Source organism: Pseudophryne corroboree, chromosome 11, assembly GCF_028390025.1.
Source record: "Pseudophryne corroboree isolate aPseCor3 chromosome 11, aPseCor3.hap2, whole genome shotgun sequence".
NCBI classification, from domain to species: Eukaryota; Metazoa; Chordata; class Amphibia; order Anura; family Myobatrachidae; genus Pseudophryne; species Pseudophryne corroboree.
In genome coordinates this window covers 15,440,173-15,457,818 of record NC_086454.1, presented here as the reverse complement: position 1 = coordinate 15,457,818, position 17,646 = coordinate 15,440,173, and the positions used below count along the sequence as shown (strand labels likewise).

General features: G+C 49.0%; 1 protein-coding gene across 1 annotated transcript in view; it reads right to left on the bottom strand.

Moving 5' to 3' along the window:
• PAMR1 (peptidase domain containing associated with muscle regeneration 1) overlaps window positions 1-17,646 on the bottom strand; it is an 85,491-nt gene that overhangs the window by 44,105 nt on the left and 23,740 nt on the right. Inside the window, exon 4 of the mRNA XM_063944153.1 lies at window positions 14,713-14,827. Coding sequence (XP_063800223.1) covers window positions 14,713-14,827 — 115 coding nt within the window. The remainder of the gene's footprint in view (window positions 1-14,712; window positions 14,828-17,646) is intronic.

Genomic DNA, 17,646 nt, shown 5'->3' with positions numbered 1-17,646 from the left:
GCTCTAGATAACACATATATACACACGCTGCAGGCTGACAGAGACTGCTCTAGATAACACATATATACACACGCTGCAGGCTGACAGAGACTGCTCTAGATAACACATATATACACACGCTGCAGGCTGACAGACAGGAGATGTGGAACACCTCCCTGACCGCAATGTCTCTGGCAGCGCCGTGCAGTCACGATTCATAAGATGGACAGCGACATTACACAGCGGAACGCAAACCCCAGGAGAGGAGACATCACCACCTGATCCATCCTCCCCACAGGCCTGCAATCACTAATGACTCACAATGCCCGGCAGAATGCTGCGTACACCCCTCGGGGCCACGTAGTCTCCTCCTCAGCAACTAAATATAGGAATGTAATACCTACCGGCAATTTCTTTTCTCCTAGTCCGTAGTGGATACTGGGGTCTTGTACTTTAGTACCATGGGGTATAGATCGGGTCCACTGGAGCCTGGCACTTTAAAACCTTTTAGTGTGTGTATGTGTGTGCTGGCTCCTCCCCTCTGTGCCCCTCCTACCAGACTCAGTCTAGAAAAACTGTGCCCGAGGAGACGGACATAACATGAGAGTAGAAACAATACAACAGAGGTGTGGCAACAAACCAACACACAACCAGAAACGAAAGGAGGGCGCTAACCAGAACAGAGCGTAGCAACACCAACCTAACTAGGATAGCACAGCTATCCCAACAACATAACGGGACCGCAACGCCGGTCCAACCAAATACTTACACCGGTAAGCAGGAACGAAGCACTGAGGCGGGCGCCCAGTATCCACTACGGACTAGGAGAAAAGGTATTACCGGTAGGTATTAAATTCCTATTTTCTCTTACGTCCCAGTGGATACTGGGGCCTTGTACTTCAGCACCATGGGGAAGTCCCAAAGCTCCCAAACGGGTGGGAGAGTGCTGAGACCCCTGTAAAACCACCTGACCAAACTGAAGGTCATCCTTGTCCAAGGTATCGAACCTATAGAATTTGACAAACGTGTTTGAACCGGACCAAGTTGCAGCTCGGCACAATTGAAGGGCCGAGACACCCCGGGCAACCTCACTGAGTGGGCCTGAATAGACGTCGACAAAGGCAGAGCCGCCGAATTCACCCAATCTTGGAAGCATCATAAAGGACAAACAGCGAGTCAGATTTCCGATGACAGGCCGTCCGTTTGACATAAATCTTCAGAGCCCTGACCATATCCAAGGACTCAGGACCAACGGAAGCGTCAGACAACACCGGAACCACAATAGGCTGATTCACATGAAAAGCTGACACCACTTTCGGCAAAAACTGAGGACGGGTCCGAAGTTCTGCCCTGTCTGCATGAAATATCAAATAAGGGCTCTTACAGAAACATTCCTGAGAGACTCCAGTGCCAATAACATCACCGTCTTCCAGGAAATAAATTTTAACTCCATCCTATGCAAGTGTTCAAACCAGTCAGATTGGAGAAAGGATAGAACCACATTGAGGTCCAACGGAGCTGTGGAAGGTACAAAGGGCGGTTGCAGATGAAGGACTCCCTTTAGGAAAGTCTGTACTTCAGGCAACATGGCAAATTGTTTCTGGAAAAAAATAGAGAGCGCAGAAATATGGACTTTGATGGAGCCTAACCGTAGGCCCATATCCACTCCCGCTTGCAGGAAAAGCAGAAAACGACCAATTCTAAAGTCCACAGGAGAAACCTTTCTACCCTCACACCAGAAAACATACTTTCTCCAGATTCGATGATAATGTTTTGACGTAACCATCTTCCTTGCCTGGACCATGGTGGAAATGACCTGGGAGGGAAGACCCTTTCTAGATAGAATCTCCCTCTCAACTTCCAAGCCGTGAAACGCAGCCGCAGTAAGTCTAGATAAACGAAAGGACTTTGCTGAAGGAGATAGTTTCGTAGAGGCAGCAACCAGGGATCCTCCAGAGCCATGGTTTGGAGGTCCGAGTACCACAGTCATCGAGGCCAATCCGGCAATTAGAATTGCCTGTACGCTTTCCCTTCTTAGTCTTTTGAGATTCCTTGGGATTAGCGGTAGTGGAGAGAACAGGTAAACAAACTGGTACATCCACGGAGTCATCAGTGCGTCCACTGCAACAGCCTGTGGATCCCTCATTCTGGAACAGTAACGGCATAGCTTCTTGTTGAGATGAGTAGCCATCACGTCTGCGGACAGCCCCACCGATGAATTAACTGTTGAAACACCTGGGGATGTAGGCCCCATTCCCCCAGATGGAGGTCGTGCCTGCTGAGGAAGTCTGCTTCCCAGTTGTCTACTCCTGGAATGAATATGGCTAAGATGGCCCTTGCATTGGCCTCCACCCAGAGGAGAGTTTTTGACACCTCTCGCATCACCGCTCTGCTTCTTGTTCCCCCTTATCGTTTTATGTAAGCCACCACCGTGGCGCTGTCCGACTGAACCTGGATCGCCTGATCCTCCAGTAGATGAGAAGCCTTCAGAAGGGCATTGTAAAATCGCCCTGAGTTCCAGGATGTTTATCGGAAGAGCAGATTCCTGTCTTGACCATGTCCCCTGGAATTGAGCCTACTGGGTCACAGCTCCCCAACCCCGGAGGCTGGCATCCGTCGTCAGAAGAATTCACGAGTGGTTGTTGAAACTCCTGCCCTCTACCAGTTGAGGAACTTGTAGCCACCACAACAGAGAAATCTGGGCATTCGGAGATAAGGTCACTTCCTGATGCATGTGACGGTGAGACAAGGCAGCAGATATCAAGAAGCGTTCTCAGCCCCCTGTCCAGCAGATCCAGCTGAAATGGTCGCGCATGAAATCTGCCGTATTGGACTGCCTCGTAAACAGCCACCGTCTTGCCCAGTAATCGGATGCAAAGATGGACGGATACCCTGCAAGGACAGAGCACCCAGTGAACCATAACCTGGACAGTCAAGGCTTTGTCCATTGGAGGAAACACCTTCTGAGACACTGTATCCAGTATCAGCCCCAAGAACTGAAGACGTTGGGTAAGTTCCAGGTGATATTTTTTAAAATTCAGGATCCACCCATGATCCGTAAGCAGGCAAGTCGTCAGATTGATGCTGTGCAGCAGACGTTCCCTGGACACAGCATTTATCAGGAGATCCTCCAAGTAGGGTACTATGTTCACTCCCATCATGCACAGCTGCAGCATCATTTCTGCCATGACCTTGGTGAAGACCCTCGGAGTTGTGGATAATCCGAAGGATAAGGCTTGAAACTGGAAATGGTCGTCCAATATGACGAACCTGAGGTAAGCCTGATGAGGGGGCCACATGGGAATGTGTAGGTAAGCATCCTTGACGTCTAGAAACACCAAGGACTCCCCCTCCTCCATAGCATACACCACCACCCACAGGGATTCCATCTTGAATTTGAACACCCGCAGATACGGGTTCAGAGACTTCAGGTTCAAGATGGGGCGCACCGAACAGTCTGGTTTGGGAACGACAAACAGTAAAAACCCCTGTTGCGTAGTGGAAGAGGTACTGGAACCACCACCACCCTCTGCAGAAGTTTTTGAATAGCCTCTTGCAAGGTAACTCTTGCTGCGGGTAAAGCTGGTAAACCCGACTTGAAAAATCTGTGAGGAGGGAGCATTTGGAATTTCAGCCGGTATCCTTGGGAAATGAGGTCCCTCACTGAAGGAACCCAGCAGGACTCCGTCCACACGTGGGCGAAGTTTTGAAGGCGAGCACCTACCTGAAAATGGGCGAAGTTTTGAAGGCGAGCACCTACCTGAAAATCGCCTTGCTGCTGGGGCCAACTGTCACGCGAAAGGCTTTGCGGCAGGGGATCCAGTGGTCTGGTCCAGGGAGGCAGCAGGTGTAGGTTTACGGGACTTACCAGGAGATCCTCTGGAAGTGGTGGAGACCCCGCGGCCCCTGCCTCTGAACCTTGCCACACGAAAGGACTGCAAGGAGGGTCCTGTGTAAGAACGTCTACCAGGCGGCGCAGCAGACAGAACATAGGTAGATTTTCCCGCCATTGCTTGGGAGATCCATTTATTTAATTCATCCCCAATTAAGGCGTCACCTGTAAAGGGAAGATTTTCCACACCCTTTTTGGAATCAGCGTTTGCTGACCACTGACGTAACCACAAAGCTCTACGCGCCGAAACAGCCATAGCAGTAGTGCGGCCATTAACCCTACACAACTCCTTAATAGCCTCGCTCATAAAATTTGCAGCATCCTGTATATGTTGCAACAGAGTAACTACCTCATCCCGGGGCAAATTGTCTAAACCGTCAATAACGTTATCTGACCATTTTACAATTGCCCTGGAAATCCACCCACAAACAATCATGGGGCGTTGAGCAGCACCTGCCGCCGTGTAGACTGCCTTGAGCGTGGTCTCAATCTTATGGTTAGCTGGCTCTTTTAGGGAAATAGCCCATGGCACCGGCAGTACCAATTTCTTTGACAGTCTGAACACAGATGTATCGACTGATGGGGGGTTTTCCCATACTTTCCTGTCCTCATCAAGCAAGGGAATGGTAGTTAAAAACCTCTGGGGAAAGTTAAATAGGCCAGGGAGTTTATCTCTTTAGACACAGGAAAAGTTGCAGAGGACTTTGGCCTAACGTTAAAATACAATTCCTCATCCAGCTCAGATTCCTGATCTGGTATGTGAAGAACCTCTCTCATCCAAATCATCATCATTACCTACATCCAAATTATTACCTCATCCAAATCATCATCATTACCTACATCAGGCTGATCAGAATCAGACTGGAAAGCCTGTGGCAGTGAGCGTTTATGTCAAACCAACAGAGGGGGCTGAGAAGCCTTCTTGGTATCTGCTGCCTTGGCCACACAATCAACAGAATGCTTTAAAACCTGTCTTTCTTACTTAGCAGCAGCTAATTCTGAATTGACATTCTGAATCATGCTTGTAAAGCTATCCAGCCAGTCAGGTGCTTGTGAACTGTGTCCCTGTGGAGATAAGGAGCACTGTTCACACATGAGTGACCCCTCTGAAGACGGGGTTGAGTTACAAGCAGCACACATTACCATGTCCACAGACATCCCTTACAAATGCAAAACAACACAGCCCACTGACCAAACACCTCCACACAGACCCTAGAGAGCCCCTGGAGTGACACTGAGGAGCAGACACCAGCACACAGAACACACAGCAGTATAAGTGTAACTAAGTGTATGACTTGTCTATGACCCCCTGGTACCAGCACAGAGTCCTGTAGCAGCGCGGGTCTCTGAAGGAGCAGCGTGTATGCAGCCTTGATCGGCAGCAGCAGGAAAATGGCGCCTTCCCACCTTAGGTCCCGCTCCGGGAAGCCCCGCCCTCTGTAATGGCGCTCGGCCTCTGATTAACAGTTTATACTGGCTATGAGAGAAATAAATCAGAAAATAAGATTTTACTCACCGGTAAATCTATTTCTCGTAGTCCGTAGTGGATGCTGGGGACTCCGTAAGGACCATGGGGAATAGACGGGCTCCGCAGGAGACTGGGCACTCTAAAGAAAGATTTAGTACTACCTGGTGTGCACTGGCTCCTCCCTCTATGCCCCTCCTCCAGACCTCAGTTAAGGAAACTGTGCCCGGAAGAGCTGACATTACAAGGAAAGGATTTTGGAATCCAGGGTAAGACTCATACCAGCCCAGCATCCACTACGGACTACGAGAAATAGATTTACTGGTGAGTAAAATCTTATTTTCTCTAACGTCCTAGTGGATGCTGGGGACTCCGTAAGGACCATGGGGATTATACCAAAGCTCCCAAACGGGCGGGAGAGTGCGGATGACTCTGCAGCACCGAATGGGCAAACACAAGGTCCTCCTCAGCCAGGGTATCAAACTTGTAGAACTTTGCAAATGTGTTTGAACCCGACCAAGTAGCAGCTCGGCAAAGCTGTAATGCCGAGACCCCTCGGGCAGCCGCCCAAGAAGAGCCCACCTTTCTTGTGGAATGGGCTTTTACTGATTTTGGATGCAGCAATCCAGCCGCAGAATGAGCCTGCTGAATCGTGCCACAGATCCAGCGAGCAATAGTCCATATGGAAAACCAGACAGGGGCTTTTACATGACAAAGCCGCCAATTCTGACACACGCCTAGCCGAAGCTAAGGCCAATAGCATGACCACTTTCCACATGAGATACTTTAGCTCCACGGTCTTAAGTGGCTCACACCAGTGGGATTTCAGGAAACTCAACACCACGTTAAGATCCCAAGGTGCCACTGGTGGCACAAAAGGGTGCTGAATATGCAGCACTCCCTTAACAAACGTCTGAACCTCAGGCAGTGAAGCCATGGATAGGGCCGAAATCTGGACCTTTATGGACCCTAATTTCAGGCACATAGTCACTCCTGACTGTAGGAAGTGCAGGAATCGACCCAGCCGGAATTCCTCTGTAGGGGCCTTCCTGGCCTCACATCAAGCAACATATTTTCGCTATATACGGTGATAATGTTTTGCTGTCACATCCTTCCTAGCCTTTATCAGCGTAGGAATAACTTCATCCGGAATGCCTTTTTCCGCTAGGATCCGGCGTTCAACCGCCATGCCGTTAAACGCAGCCGCGGTAAGTCTTGGAACAGACAGGGCCCTTGTTGTAACAGGTCCTGTCTGAGAGGCAGAGGCCACGGGTCCTCTGTGAGCATTTCTTGCAATTCCGGGTACCAGGTCCTTCTTGGCCAATCCGGAACAATGAGTATTGTTCTCACTCCTCTTTTTCTTACAATTCTCAGCACCTTTGGTATGAGAGGAAGAGGAGGAAACACATAGACCGGCTGGAACACCCACGGTGTTACTAGTGCGTCCACAGCTATCGCCTGAGGGTCCCTTGACCTGGCGCAATATCTTTTTAGCTTTTTGTTGAGACGGGACGCCATCATGTCCACCTGTGGCAGTTCCCATCGATTTGCAATCTGCGTGAAGACTTCTTGATGAAGTCCCCACTCTCCCGGGTGGAGGTCGTGCCTACTGAGGAAGTCTGCTTCCCAGTTGTCCACTCCCGGAATGAACACTGCTGACAGTGCTAGTACGTGATTCTCCGCCCAACGAAGAATCCTGGTGGCTTCTGCCATTGCCACCCTGCTTCTTGTGCCGCCCTGGCGGTTCACATGGGCCACTGCCGTGATGTTGTCTGACTGAATCAGCACTGGTTGGTTTCGAAGCAGAGGCTCCGCTTGACTCAGGGCGTTGTATATGGCCCTTAGTTCCAGGATATTGATGTGCAGACAAGTCTCCTGACTTGACCACAGCCCCTGGAAGTTTCTTCCTTGAGTGACTGCCCCCCATCCTCGGAGGCTTGCATCCGTGGTCACCAGGACCCAGTCCGGTATGCCGAACCTGCGGCCCTCGAGGAGGTGAGCACTTTGCAGCCACCACAGAAGAGACACCCTGGCCCTGGGGGACAGGGTGATCAGCCGATGCATCTGAAGATGCGATCTGGACCACTTGTCCAACAGATCCCACTGAAAGATCCTCGCATGGAACCTGCCGAAGGGAATGGCTTCGTATGACGCCACCATCTTTCCCAGGACTCGCGTGCAGAGATGCACCGATACCTGTTTTGGTTTTAGGAGGCCTCTGACCAGAGTCACGAGCTCATGAGCCTTCTCCTCCGGGAGAAACACCTTTTTCTGGTTTGTGTCCAGAATCATGCCCAGGAAGGGCAGACGCGTCGTAGGAATCAGCTGCGACTTTGGAATATTCAGAATCCAGCCGTGCTGTTGCAACACTTCCTGAGAGAGTGCTACGCTGATCAGCAACCGCTCCCTGGGCCTCGCCGTTATGAGGAGATCATCCAAGTATGGGATAATCATAACCCCTTGCTTCCAAAGGAGCACCATCATTTCCGCCATCACCTTGGTAAATATTCTCGGTGCCGTGGACAGGCCAAACGGCAACGTCTGGAATTGGTAATGACGGTCCTGTACCACAAACCTGAGGTACTCCTGAGGAGGTGGATAAATGGGGACATGCAAGTACGCATCCTTGATGTCCAGAGACACCATAAAATCCCCCTCTTCCAGGCTTGCAATGACCGCTCTGAGCGATTCCATTTTGAACTTGAATCTTTTCAGATAAATGTTCAGGGATTTTAAATTCAATATGGGTCTGACCGAACCGTCCGGTTTCGGTACCACAAACATTGTGGAATAGTATCCTCTTCCTTGTTGAAGGAGGGGAACCTTTACCACCACCTGCTGGAGATATAACTTGTGAATTGCCGCTAACACTACTTCCCTTTCTATGGGGGAAGCTGGCAGGGCCGATTTGAGGTAACGGTGAGGGGGCATCACTTCGAATTCCAACTTGTATCCCTGAGACACAATCTGTATAGCCCAGGGATCCACCTGTGAGCGAACCCACTGGTGGCTGAAATTTCGGAGACGCGCCCCCACCGCTCCTGGCTCCTGTGGAGCCCCAGCATCATGCGGGGGATTTAGTGGAAGCCGGGGAGGACTTCTGTTCCTGGGAACTAGCTGAATGGTGCAGCTTCTTTCCTCTACCCCTGCCTCTGGCCAGAAAGGACGCACCTCTGACCTTCTTGCTTCTCTGTGATCGAAAGGACTGCATTTGTTAATACGGTGCTTTCTTAGGCTGTGAGGGAATATATGGCAAAGTGTTTGACTTCCCAGCCGTAGCTGTGGAAACTAGGTCCGAGAGACCATCCCCAAACAATTCCTCACCCTTGTAAGGTAACACCTCCATGTGCTTTTTGGAGTCGGCATCACCTGTCCATTTCCGAGTCCACAGGACCCTTCTGGCAGAAATTGACATTGCATTTATTCTAGAGCCCAGTAGGCAAATGTCCCTCTGGGCATCCCTCATATATAGGACAGCGTCTTTTATATGCCCCAGGGTCAGTAAAATGGTATCCCTGTCTAAGTTATCCATTTCCTCAGACAGATTATCTGTCCATGCTGCTACAGCACTACACATCCAGGCCGACGCAATAGCCGGCCTCAGTATAGTACCTGAGTGTGCATAAACAGACTTCAGGATACTTTCCTGCTTCCTATCTGCAGGATCCTTTAGGGCGGCCGTATCCTGTGACGGCAGGGCCACCTTTTTAGATAAGCGTGTCAGAGCTTTATCTACCCTAGGGGAGGATTCCCAGCGCATCCTGTCCGTTGGCGGGAAAGGGTACGCCATAAGTAACCTTTTGGAAATCAGCACTTTCTTATCGGGGGGAATCCCATGCTTTTTCACATAATTCATTTAACTCATGTGAAGGGGGAAAAGTCACCTCTTGCTTTTTCTCCCCATACATATATACCCTTTTGTCAGGGACAGGGTTTTCCTCCGGTATGTGCAATATATCCTTCATTGCTATAATCATGTATCGGATGGCTTTAGTCATTTTAGGCTGCAACTTTGCCTCATCGTCATCGACACTGGAGTCAGAATCCGTGTCGACATCTGTGTCAACCAACTGGGATAGTGGGCGCTTTTGAGACCCTGACGGCCTCTGAGCTGCAGAATCAGACACGGGTTGAGACCCTGACTGATTATCCAACCTTTTATGCAAGGAGCTTACATTATCATTTAACACCTTCCACATATCCATCCAATCAGGTGTCGGCGCCGACACCACAGTCACTTGCACTTGTTCTGCCTCCACGTAACCGTCCTCGTCAAACATGTCGACACAAACGTACCGACACACCGCACACACACAGGGAATGCTCTAATTGAGGACAGGACCCCACAAGGCTTTTTGGAGAGACAGAGAGAGAGTATGCCAGCACACACCCCAGCGCTATATAACCCAGGGATTACACAGTAACTTAGTGTTTACCCAGTAGCTGCTGTTTATGATAATTTGCGCCTAAATTTATGTGCCCCCCCTCTCTTTTTACCCTTTTTCTACCTTGATTCTGCAGGGGAGAGCCTGGGGAGCTTCCTCTCAGCGGAGCTGTGAAGAGAAAATGGCGCTGGTTAGTGCGGAGGAAGAAGGCCCCGCCCCCTCAGCGGCGGGCTTCTGTCCCGGGTCTGTGTAATAAAATGGCGGGGGCTCGTACATATATACAGTGCCCAGCTGTATATATGTGTCTTTTTGCCAAGAGGTATCCTAATTGCTGCCCAGGGCGCCCCCCCCCCCCTGCGCCCTGCACCCTACAGTGACCGGAGAGTGTGGGTAGTGTGGGCGCAATGGCGCACAGCTGCAGTGCTGTGCGCTACCTCATGTGAAGACAGGAGTCTTCTGCCGCCGATTTCAATGTCTTCTTGCTTCTGCCGGCTTCTGTCTTCTGGTTCTGCGAGGGGGGCGGCGGCGCAGCTCCGGGAACGGACGACAAGGTCAGGTCCTGTGTTCGATCCCTCTGGAGCTAATGGTGTCCAGTAGCCTAAGAAGTGCAACCTATCCGCAGTTAGTAGGTTTGCTTCTCTCCCGTCAGTCCCACGTAGCAGAGAGTCTGTTGCCAGCAGAAGCTCTCTGAAAATAAAAAACCTAACTAAAATACTTTCTTATTAGCAAGCTCAGGAGAGCTCACTAAAAGCACCCAGCTCTGTCCGGGCACAGATTCTAACTGAGGTCTGGAGGAGGGGCATAGAGGGAGGAGCCAGTGCACACCAGGTAGTACTAAATCTTTCTTTAGAGTGCCCAGTCTCCTGCGGAGCCCATCTATTCCCCATGGTCCTTACGGAGTCCCCAGAATCCACTAGGACGTTAGAGAAATATGCAGACAGTACACACAAAGCCTTTTTGTGACAGTGAGCACTGAAGGGCATCTGCCCTTTGCCAGTTTTGTCCACGGCGGGCACCGCAGCTCTGGGCATGTGACCGTCGCGCGACCTGCCGCCAAAACTGCACCGGGGACACGCTAACCGGGACCCCGGTGTAACACTCACCGCACCGTGGAACTTCGACATCTGTTAGAGGGTGGCTGCTAGCAGCTGGTGTGGGCACACATACTGACGATGTGTGATCAGCATCTCAGGAGCTCAGTGTCCTGTCAGCTGGGATTACAAACCACTAACCCTCAGGAGGTTGGTTCGGTCCCCCTCTAAGTCCCACGATGCAGGTAGTCTGTCTGCCAAGCAGAGCTACCTGAAAATAAGAAACTAAAATAAAAAGGAAGAAAAGTCTCTGGTGCTCCAGAGAAGTGCACCCGGCTCCTTGGGCACATTTTTCTAAACGGAGTCTGGTAGGAGGGGCATAGAGGGGAGGAGCCAGCACACACATACACACACTAAAAGGTTTTAAAGTGCCAGGCTCCAGTGGACCCGATCTATACCCCATGGTACTAAAGTACAAGACCCCAGTATCCACTAGGACGTAACAGAAATGCCATGTATATATATATATATATATATATATATATATATATATATACACACACATACATACATACATACATACATACACACACACACACACACACACACACACACACACACACATACACACTGCTCAAAAAAATACTAAAATAACACATCCTAGATCTGAATGAATGAAATATTCTTATTTAATACTTTGTTCTTTACATAGTTGAATGTGCTGACAACAAAATCACACAAAAATTATCAATGGAAATCAAATTTATTAACCCATGGAGGTCTGGATTTGGAGTCACCCTCAAAATGAAAGTGGAAAAACACACTACAGGCTGATCCAACTTTGATGTAATGTCCTTAAAACAAGTCAAAATGAGGCTCAGTAGTGTGTGTGGCCTCCACGTGCCTGTATGACCTCCCTACAATGCCTGGGCATGCTCCTGATGAGGTGGCGTATGGTCTCCTGAGGGATCTCCTCCCAGACCTGGACTAAAGCATCCGCCAACTCCTGGACAGTCTGTGGTGCAACGTGGCATTGGTGGATGGAGCGAGACATGGGGGTAAATTTACTAAGATGGGAGTTCTATTTAAGATGGGATGTTGCCCGTAGCAACCAATCAGATTCCAAGTATTATCTTCTAGAAGGTGCTAGATAAATGAGAAGTAAAATCTGATTGGTTGCTATGGGCAACATCCCATCCTAAATACAGCTCCCATCTTAGTAAATTTACCCCATGATGTCCCAGATGTGCTCAATTGGATTCAGGTCTGGGGAACGGGCGGACCAGTCCATAGCATCAATGCCTTCGTCTTGCAGGAACTGCTGACACATTCCAGCCACATGAGGTCTAGCTTTGTCTTGCATTAGGAGGAACCCAGGGCCAACCGCACCAGCATATGGTCTCACAAGGGGTCTGAGGATCTCATCTCGGTACCTAATGGCAGTCAGGCTACCTCTGGCGAGCACATGTGGGGCTGTGCAGCCCCCCAAAGAAATGCCACCCCACACCATTACTGACCCACTGCCAAACCGGTCATGCTGGAGGATGTTGCAGGCAGCAGAACGTTCTCCTTGGCGTCTCCAGACTTTGTCACGTCTGTCACATGTGCTCAGTGAGAACCTGCTTTCATCTGTGAAGAGCACAGGGCGCCAGCGGCGAATTTGCCAATCTTGGTGTTCTCTGGCAAATGCCAAACGTCCTGCACGGTGTTGGGCTGTAAGCACAACCCCCACCTGTGGGCGTCGGGCCCTCATACCACCCTCATGGAGTCTGTTTCTGATCGTTTGAGTAGACACATGCACATTTGTGGCTTGCTGGAGGTCATTTTGCAGGGCTCTGGCAGTGCTCCTCCTGTTCCTCCTTGCACAAAGGCGGAGGTAGCGGTCCTGCTGCTGGGTTGTTGCCCTCCTACGGCCTCCCCCACGTCTCCTGATGTACTGGCCTGTCTCCTGGTAGTGCCTCCATGCTCTGGACACTACGCTGACAGACACAGCAAACCTTTTTGCCACAGCTCGCATTGATGTGCCATCCTGGATGAGCTGCACTACCTGAGACACTTGTGTGGGTTGTAGGGAGGTCATACAGACACGTGGAGGCCACACACACTACTGAGCCTCATTTTGACTTGTTTTAAGGACATTACATCAAAGTTGGATCAGCCTGTAGTGTGTTTTTCCACTTTCATTTTGAGGGTGACTCCAAATCCAGACCTCCATGGGTTAATACATTTGATTTCCATTGATAATTTTTGTGTGATTTTGTTGTCAGCACATTCAACTATGTAAAGAACAAAGTATGTAATAAGAATATTTAATTCATTCAGATCTAGGATGTGTTAATTTAGTGTTCCCTTTATTTTTTTGAGCAGTATATATAAATATATAAAACTAGTGTACACGAACCGAGATTTTATTAATGTTCATTATTATATGGGTAGGGGGGGGGACAGCACAACACCGAGGACAACACTTAGTCATGGCCCCATGTGCTTGGAGTTTGTATGTTCTCCCTAAGGATGGTAATTTGACACTGATGGTTGGCGGTTTAACCTTCGATGGTGGGGATTCGAAGATTCTCAGCCATCAATAACTTAGAGGCAGCAATGGTCTTTCCCCTTTCCCCTGTACAGGGAAACAGCTTAGCAATGCCCCCCACTGTGCCACTACGCCCCACCCCCTTTCCTGGATTGGCACACTGCCTGCCACTCCCCACAGCACAGAAGTCAAATGATGGGTGGAAACTATCGATAGCTTCCCACTCTCCCACTGATGGTTAAGGAACGATGGTACTAGTATTGGTTATCCCACTCCCACTCATGATCATGTATCTATGTTTGAATGGGCTTTTCCCAGGTGCTCCAGTTTCCTCGCACTCCCCAGACACATACTGTAGGTTACTGGAGAAATGAACACTGGTGTGTATGGGTGTTCTTGTATGTCAGGGAATAGAGAGTGTAAGCTACAAAAGGGCAGTGACAGATATGAATATATAATCTCTGTACGGTGCTACATTAGCGTTAAATATACTGTAAATAAACAATAATATACATTTTTAATATTAAATTATATCACTAGACCTCGCGGCAGCAATGGGGATTTGCGGCCCCTAGTGGTAATACTAGGGAACTGCTACAATTTGTATATCATTGGCAAGCAGATGAATTACCTTTCATAGACAAACCACTCCAATGCAGGATAACAGGCATTAACATGGCAGCCCCCAGTGTAAAAAGGCAGTGCTGCGCGAGCAGCCTCGGAGGGACGTGACCACACAGTCACAATTTCCACTTCCACAATCTGGTGCAGACAAGACAATTAACAGTTGGATGTGGCTGGAGACCCAACTAACCCCACCATCACTGCCGCCACTGGGCAGCCAAGCAGGCCTGGGTACGTTTACCCCTAGGCTTGGCATCACTATGTATAAATAGTAGAGCCGATGCGTGACTTCTTGACGTACTGAAAGTCCAGGCTCCCAGACCACGGAGTATGTGTGTGCTGGTAAAGCCGGATTAGACATCCGGGCAGGTACAAGCAGCACTGGCAGGCAGAGAGGTAAAGCCCACCTGCCGGCTGCCGGTCAGCATCGCTGGGGAGCAGAGATTTTATTAGTAATAAATAAGCTGCACCAGTGATATCTCATTACTAAACCTTGATACATAGACCCCATAATAAGGATCCACTTTATTGCACAATGGTTTGTGATAATCTGTGCTTCACAGAAGTTACTATATGCCTGCAGTGCACTAACAATACACGCTTCACCATAGTGCACCATACCGTGTGCAGTGCACTGACAGTCATTATCCTTCATTGCATGGTTTAAATATAATCCATTAGTTGTTTGAAGTTAGCTAGACCGTGCTGTGACTTACTCCAAGGTTGGCAGCATTACACCTGGGGATATCCCCGCAGCCAGGGCAGATTCCCATACAGCATGTTGGCATAAGCGCATTCTCTACCTGAGCTCTACGGAATATCCAGGCTTGACTTGGATGCTCCATTCACAGCGGGCATTAAACGGGTAGCTCTCCATCATGATCTCCCCGCGGGCAGCTTGTATTACCTCCCCACATCCTATGGCAGAACATAACGGCATATTATTATTATTACATTTATTTATAAGGCGCCACAAGTGTTTCACAGCGCCGTACAGAGGACAGCACAGGGAGACAGAACATTACAGTAAATAAATAACAGAGATAGAGTACAGGTAACAGAGCACCACAATTCTCACACATAATACAGCTAAGATGTTAGTAGTGAGGGAGTAATCATCGTACTACTAGGGGCTGGTGGCCATAGATAGAGAGGAGCCTTCACCAGCAGGAGAGAAAGCGGTAAAGATGGTTGCTGAGTAGGAGAGAGCTGCGAGTGAAATGTGTCGAGAAGAGGGCTTAGATAACAAGAGGAAAGAGGGCCCTGCTCTGAAGAGCTAACAATCTAGTGGGAAGGGGCGACAGACAGATGACATTAGGTGCAAGCAAGCGGGAGGAAGCCTGATGGCAGTATGTAAGCAAAGCAGAGATGTTCAAGGCATGAGGCAGGGGGATGGAGGAGCAGCCTCAGGACTAGGTTATGCATCGGGAGGGTACGCTTTGATGAATAGCTGGGTTTTCAGTGCCTGTTTGAAGCTTTGCAAGGTCGGGAGAGTCTAATGGAGCGGGGGAGCGCGTTCCACTGAAGAGTGCAGCACGGGCAAAATCCTGAACTCGTGCATGGGGATCAGTGACCAGGGCAGAGGAGAGGCGACGGCCATTGGTCGACCGCAGTGGGCGGGAGGGAGTATGAAGGGAGAGGAGGTTGGAGATGTAGGGAGCAGTGGAATTACAGATGGCCTTGTAGGTGAGGGTGAGGATTCTGTAGAGGAATGGAAGACAGTGCAGAGATGTGGAGCGGCGGGAGAGGAATATAAAGCGGTGGGAGAGAACGATAAAGCGGCGGGAGAGGAAGGTAAGCGGCGGGAGAGGAAGATAAAGCGGCGGGAGAGGAACATAAGTGGCGGGAGAGGAAGATAAAGTGGTGCGTGAGGAACATAAGTGGCGGGAGAGGAAGATAAATCGGCGGGAGAGGAATATAAGCGAAAGGAGAGGAAGATAAAGCGGTGGGACAGGAAGATAATCAAACCATCTTATTGGGGCAGCAGTCCCCTGCCCAGATAAAGTACAAACTTCCCGCCGTCCCTATGCCACCATCACACATGATATTAACACACGGCACCTCTATCAGCAGCGTCTCCTTTATAGTAGTGTTCTTTATTTTACCATTGTATCTAGCTGAGGTGAACAGCAGCATGAAGTACATCTATGGCGTGAGGAGCAGCGCCCTCTCCTGGTCACCCTGCTGTACTACTCATAGTTATGTCCAATGCGTCCAGTATACACAATTCCAGGTGCACGCCGTACAGGAAAAGTGTATTTCATCCTTTGCAATAAAACACTCACACAAACACACACACACAGATCACGTAACAAAAAAAACGACACACTTTGTGTGTTTTACCTCACAGCACAGAGGATTTAAGCTGGACGTAAATGGCGCCATTTTCAAAGAAAATGATTTAATAATTGTTAACATATTTGGCAGTAAATGGCTACGCTGAATGGGATAAATACTTCAGATCCAGAATTTGGCTGCAACACTTTGCTTGATTGCCCTAATTATACTTTTAAAGCTGCAACACAAGCTCACAGATTTGGCCACATTTATGCATACAGTAACGATAATGAATACTAAAATATTCCACATCTATCAGAGATCCGGCCTCTGAGCAATGAGACGGACAGGCCTGTATGGCAGTATATGAGGCACTTGTCCAGTAGACATGCAAATAGTCCCACAGAGCGTTGTTACGCAGCCATCAAAGACTCAGCATTAAAGAAAACATTTTTATTTTATACAATTAAGTATATTTGGCTGATTAAAAATGCATAACAGTGTGCACTGGGGTTTGGCACAGAATAACACTATGGGGCTTTATGCCACGAAACGGATAACAACCCACCTAATAATTCCAGTTCTGAAATGATATCACATTCAACCACGAAGATGTTGGAATTTTTGGTCTGCGTTTTTGTTTGCCTATTATGTTCAAGTGTTGCGTGTTTACACGCCCAGACCCTAATATACTGAATACACAAATGTATATATTTTTAATTTGAGCTACAAAGGCTATGTTGTTCATAATCCACCCTTTGTGATGAAGATGAACAGCTATGCTGTTAAACTATATTGATCTAAACGACACATTTGCGCAATCACCTCCCAGCTGCCGGATTGTGGCCCAATATGTAAGGGCAGGGCCCTAGACTGCACGTAATGAGAGGTGCTACCCTGCTGAGACTTATAGTGCCACACACAAAGAGAAAGAATGCAGGTGCCCTTTTCAAACATTACCACATTTTGCAATAAATAATGCAATTAAATAGAGTGTTTTGGCATAATCTTGGCCAAAATTACGACTGTTGGCAGAACCGGACTTCTTTACATTTACTGTATATGGATTAGAAATTTCAGCAATTGCAGTGAATTTGCAGCGCGAGAATCGGCGTGCAGCTGTTTTCCGAGCGTCTCTTGTTACAGCTGATTAATCAGCACCCAGTAACACACTGAACTCCTAAAAATGCTTTTTGTGTTTGTTTTTGGAATTTGTCGGAAACTCCACACATTAAAATCAGGCCATAAACTGGATACACTATAATCGGGCAATGAAAGCAAGGTTCCCAGCACCACAGGGGTTAAACGGCCTCCCCGCACTTCCTGTTCTCCTCTTCTGCTGCAGCTGAAACCTTAATGAAATGGAGAATCTGCTGTCTCCGAGATGTGTGTGTGTTGGGGGGGTTGGCAGTTTCCATGGTAACAGGTACTACTATTAGGGGCCCGAGCCAGCGGGCCAA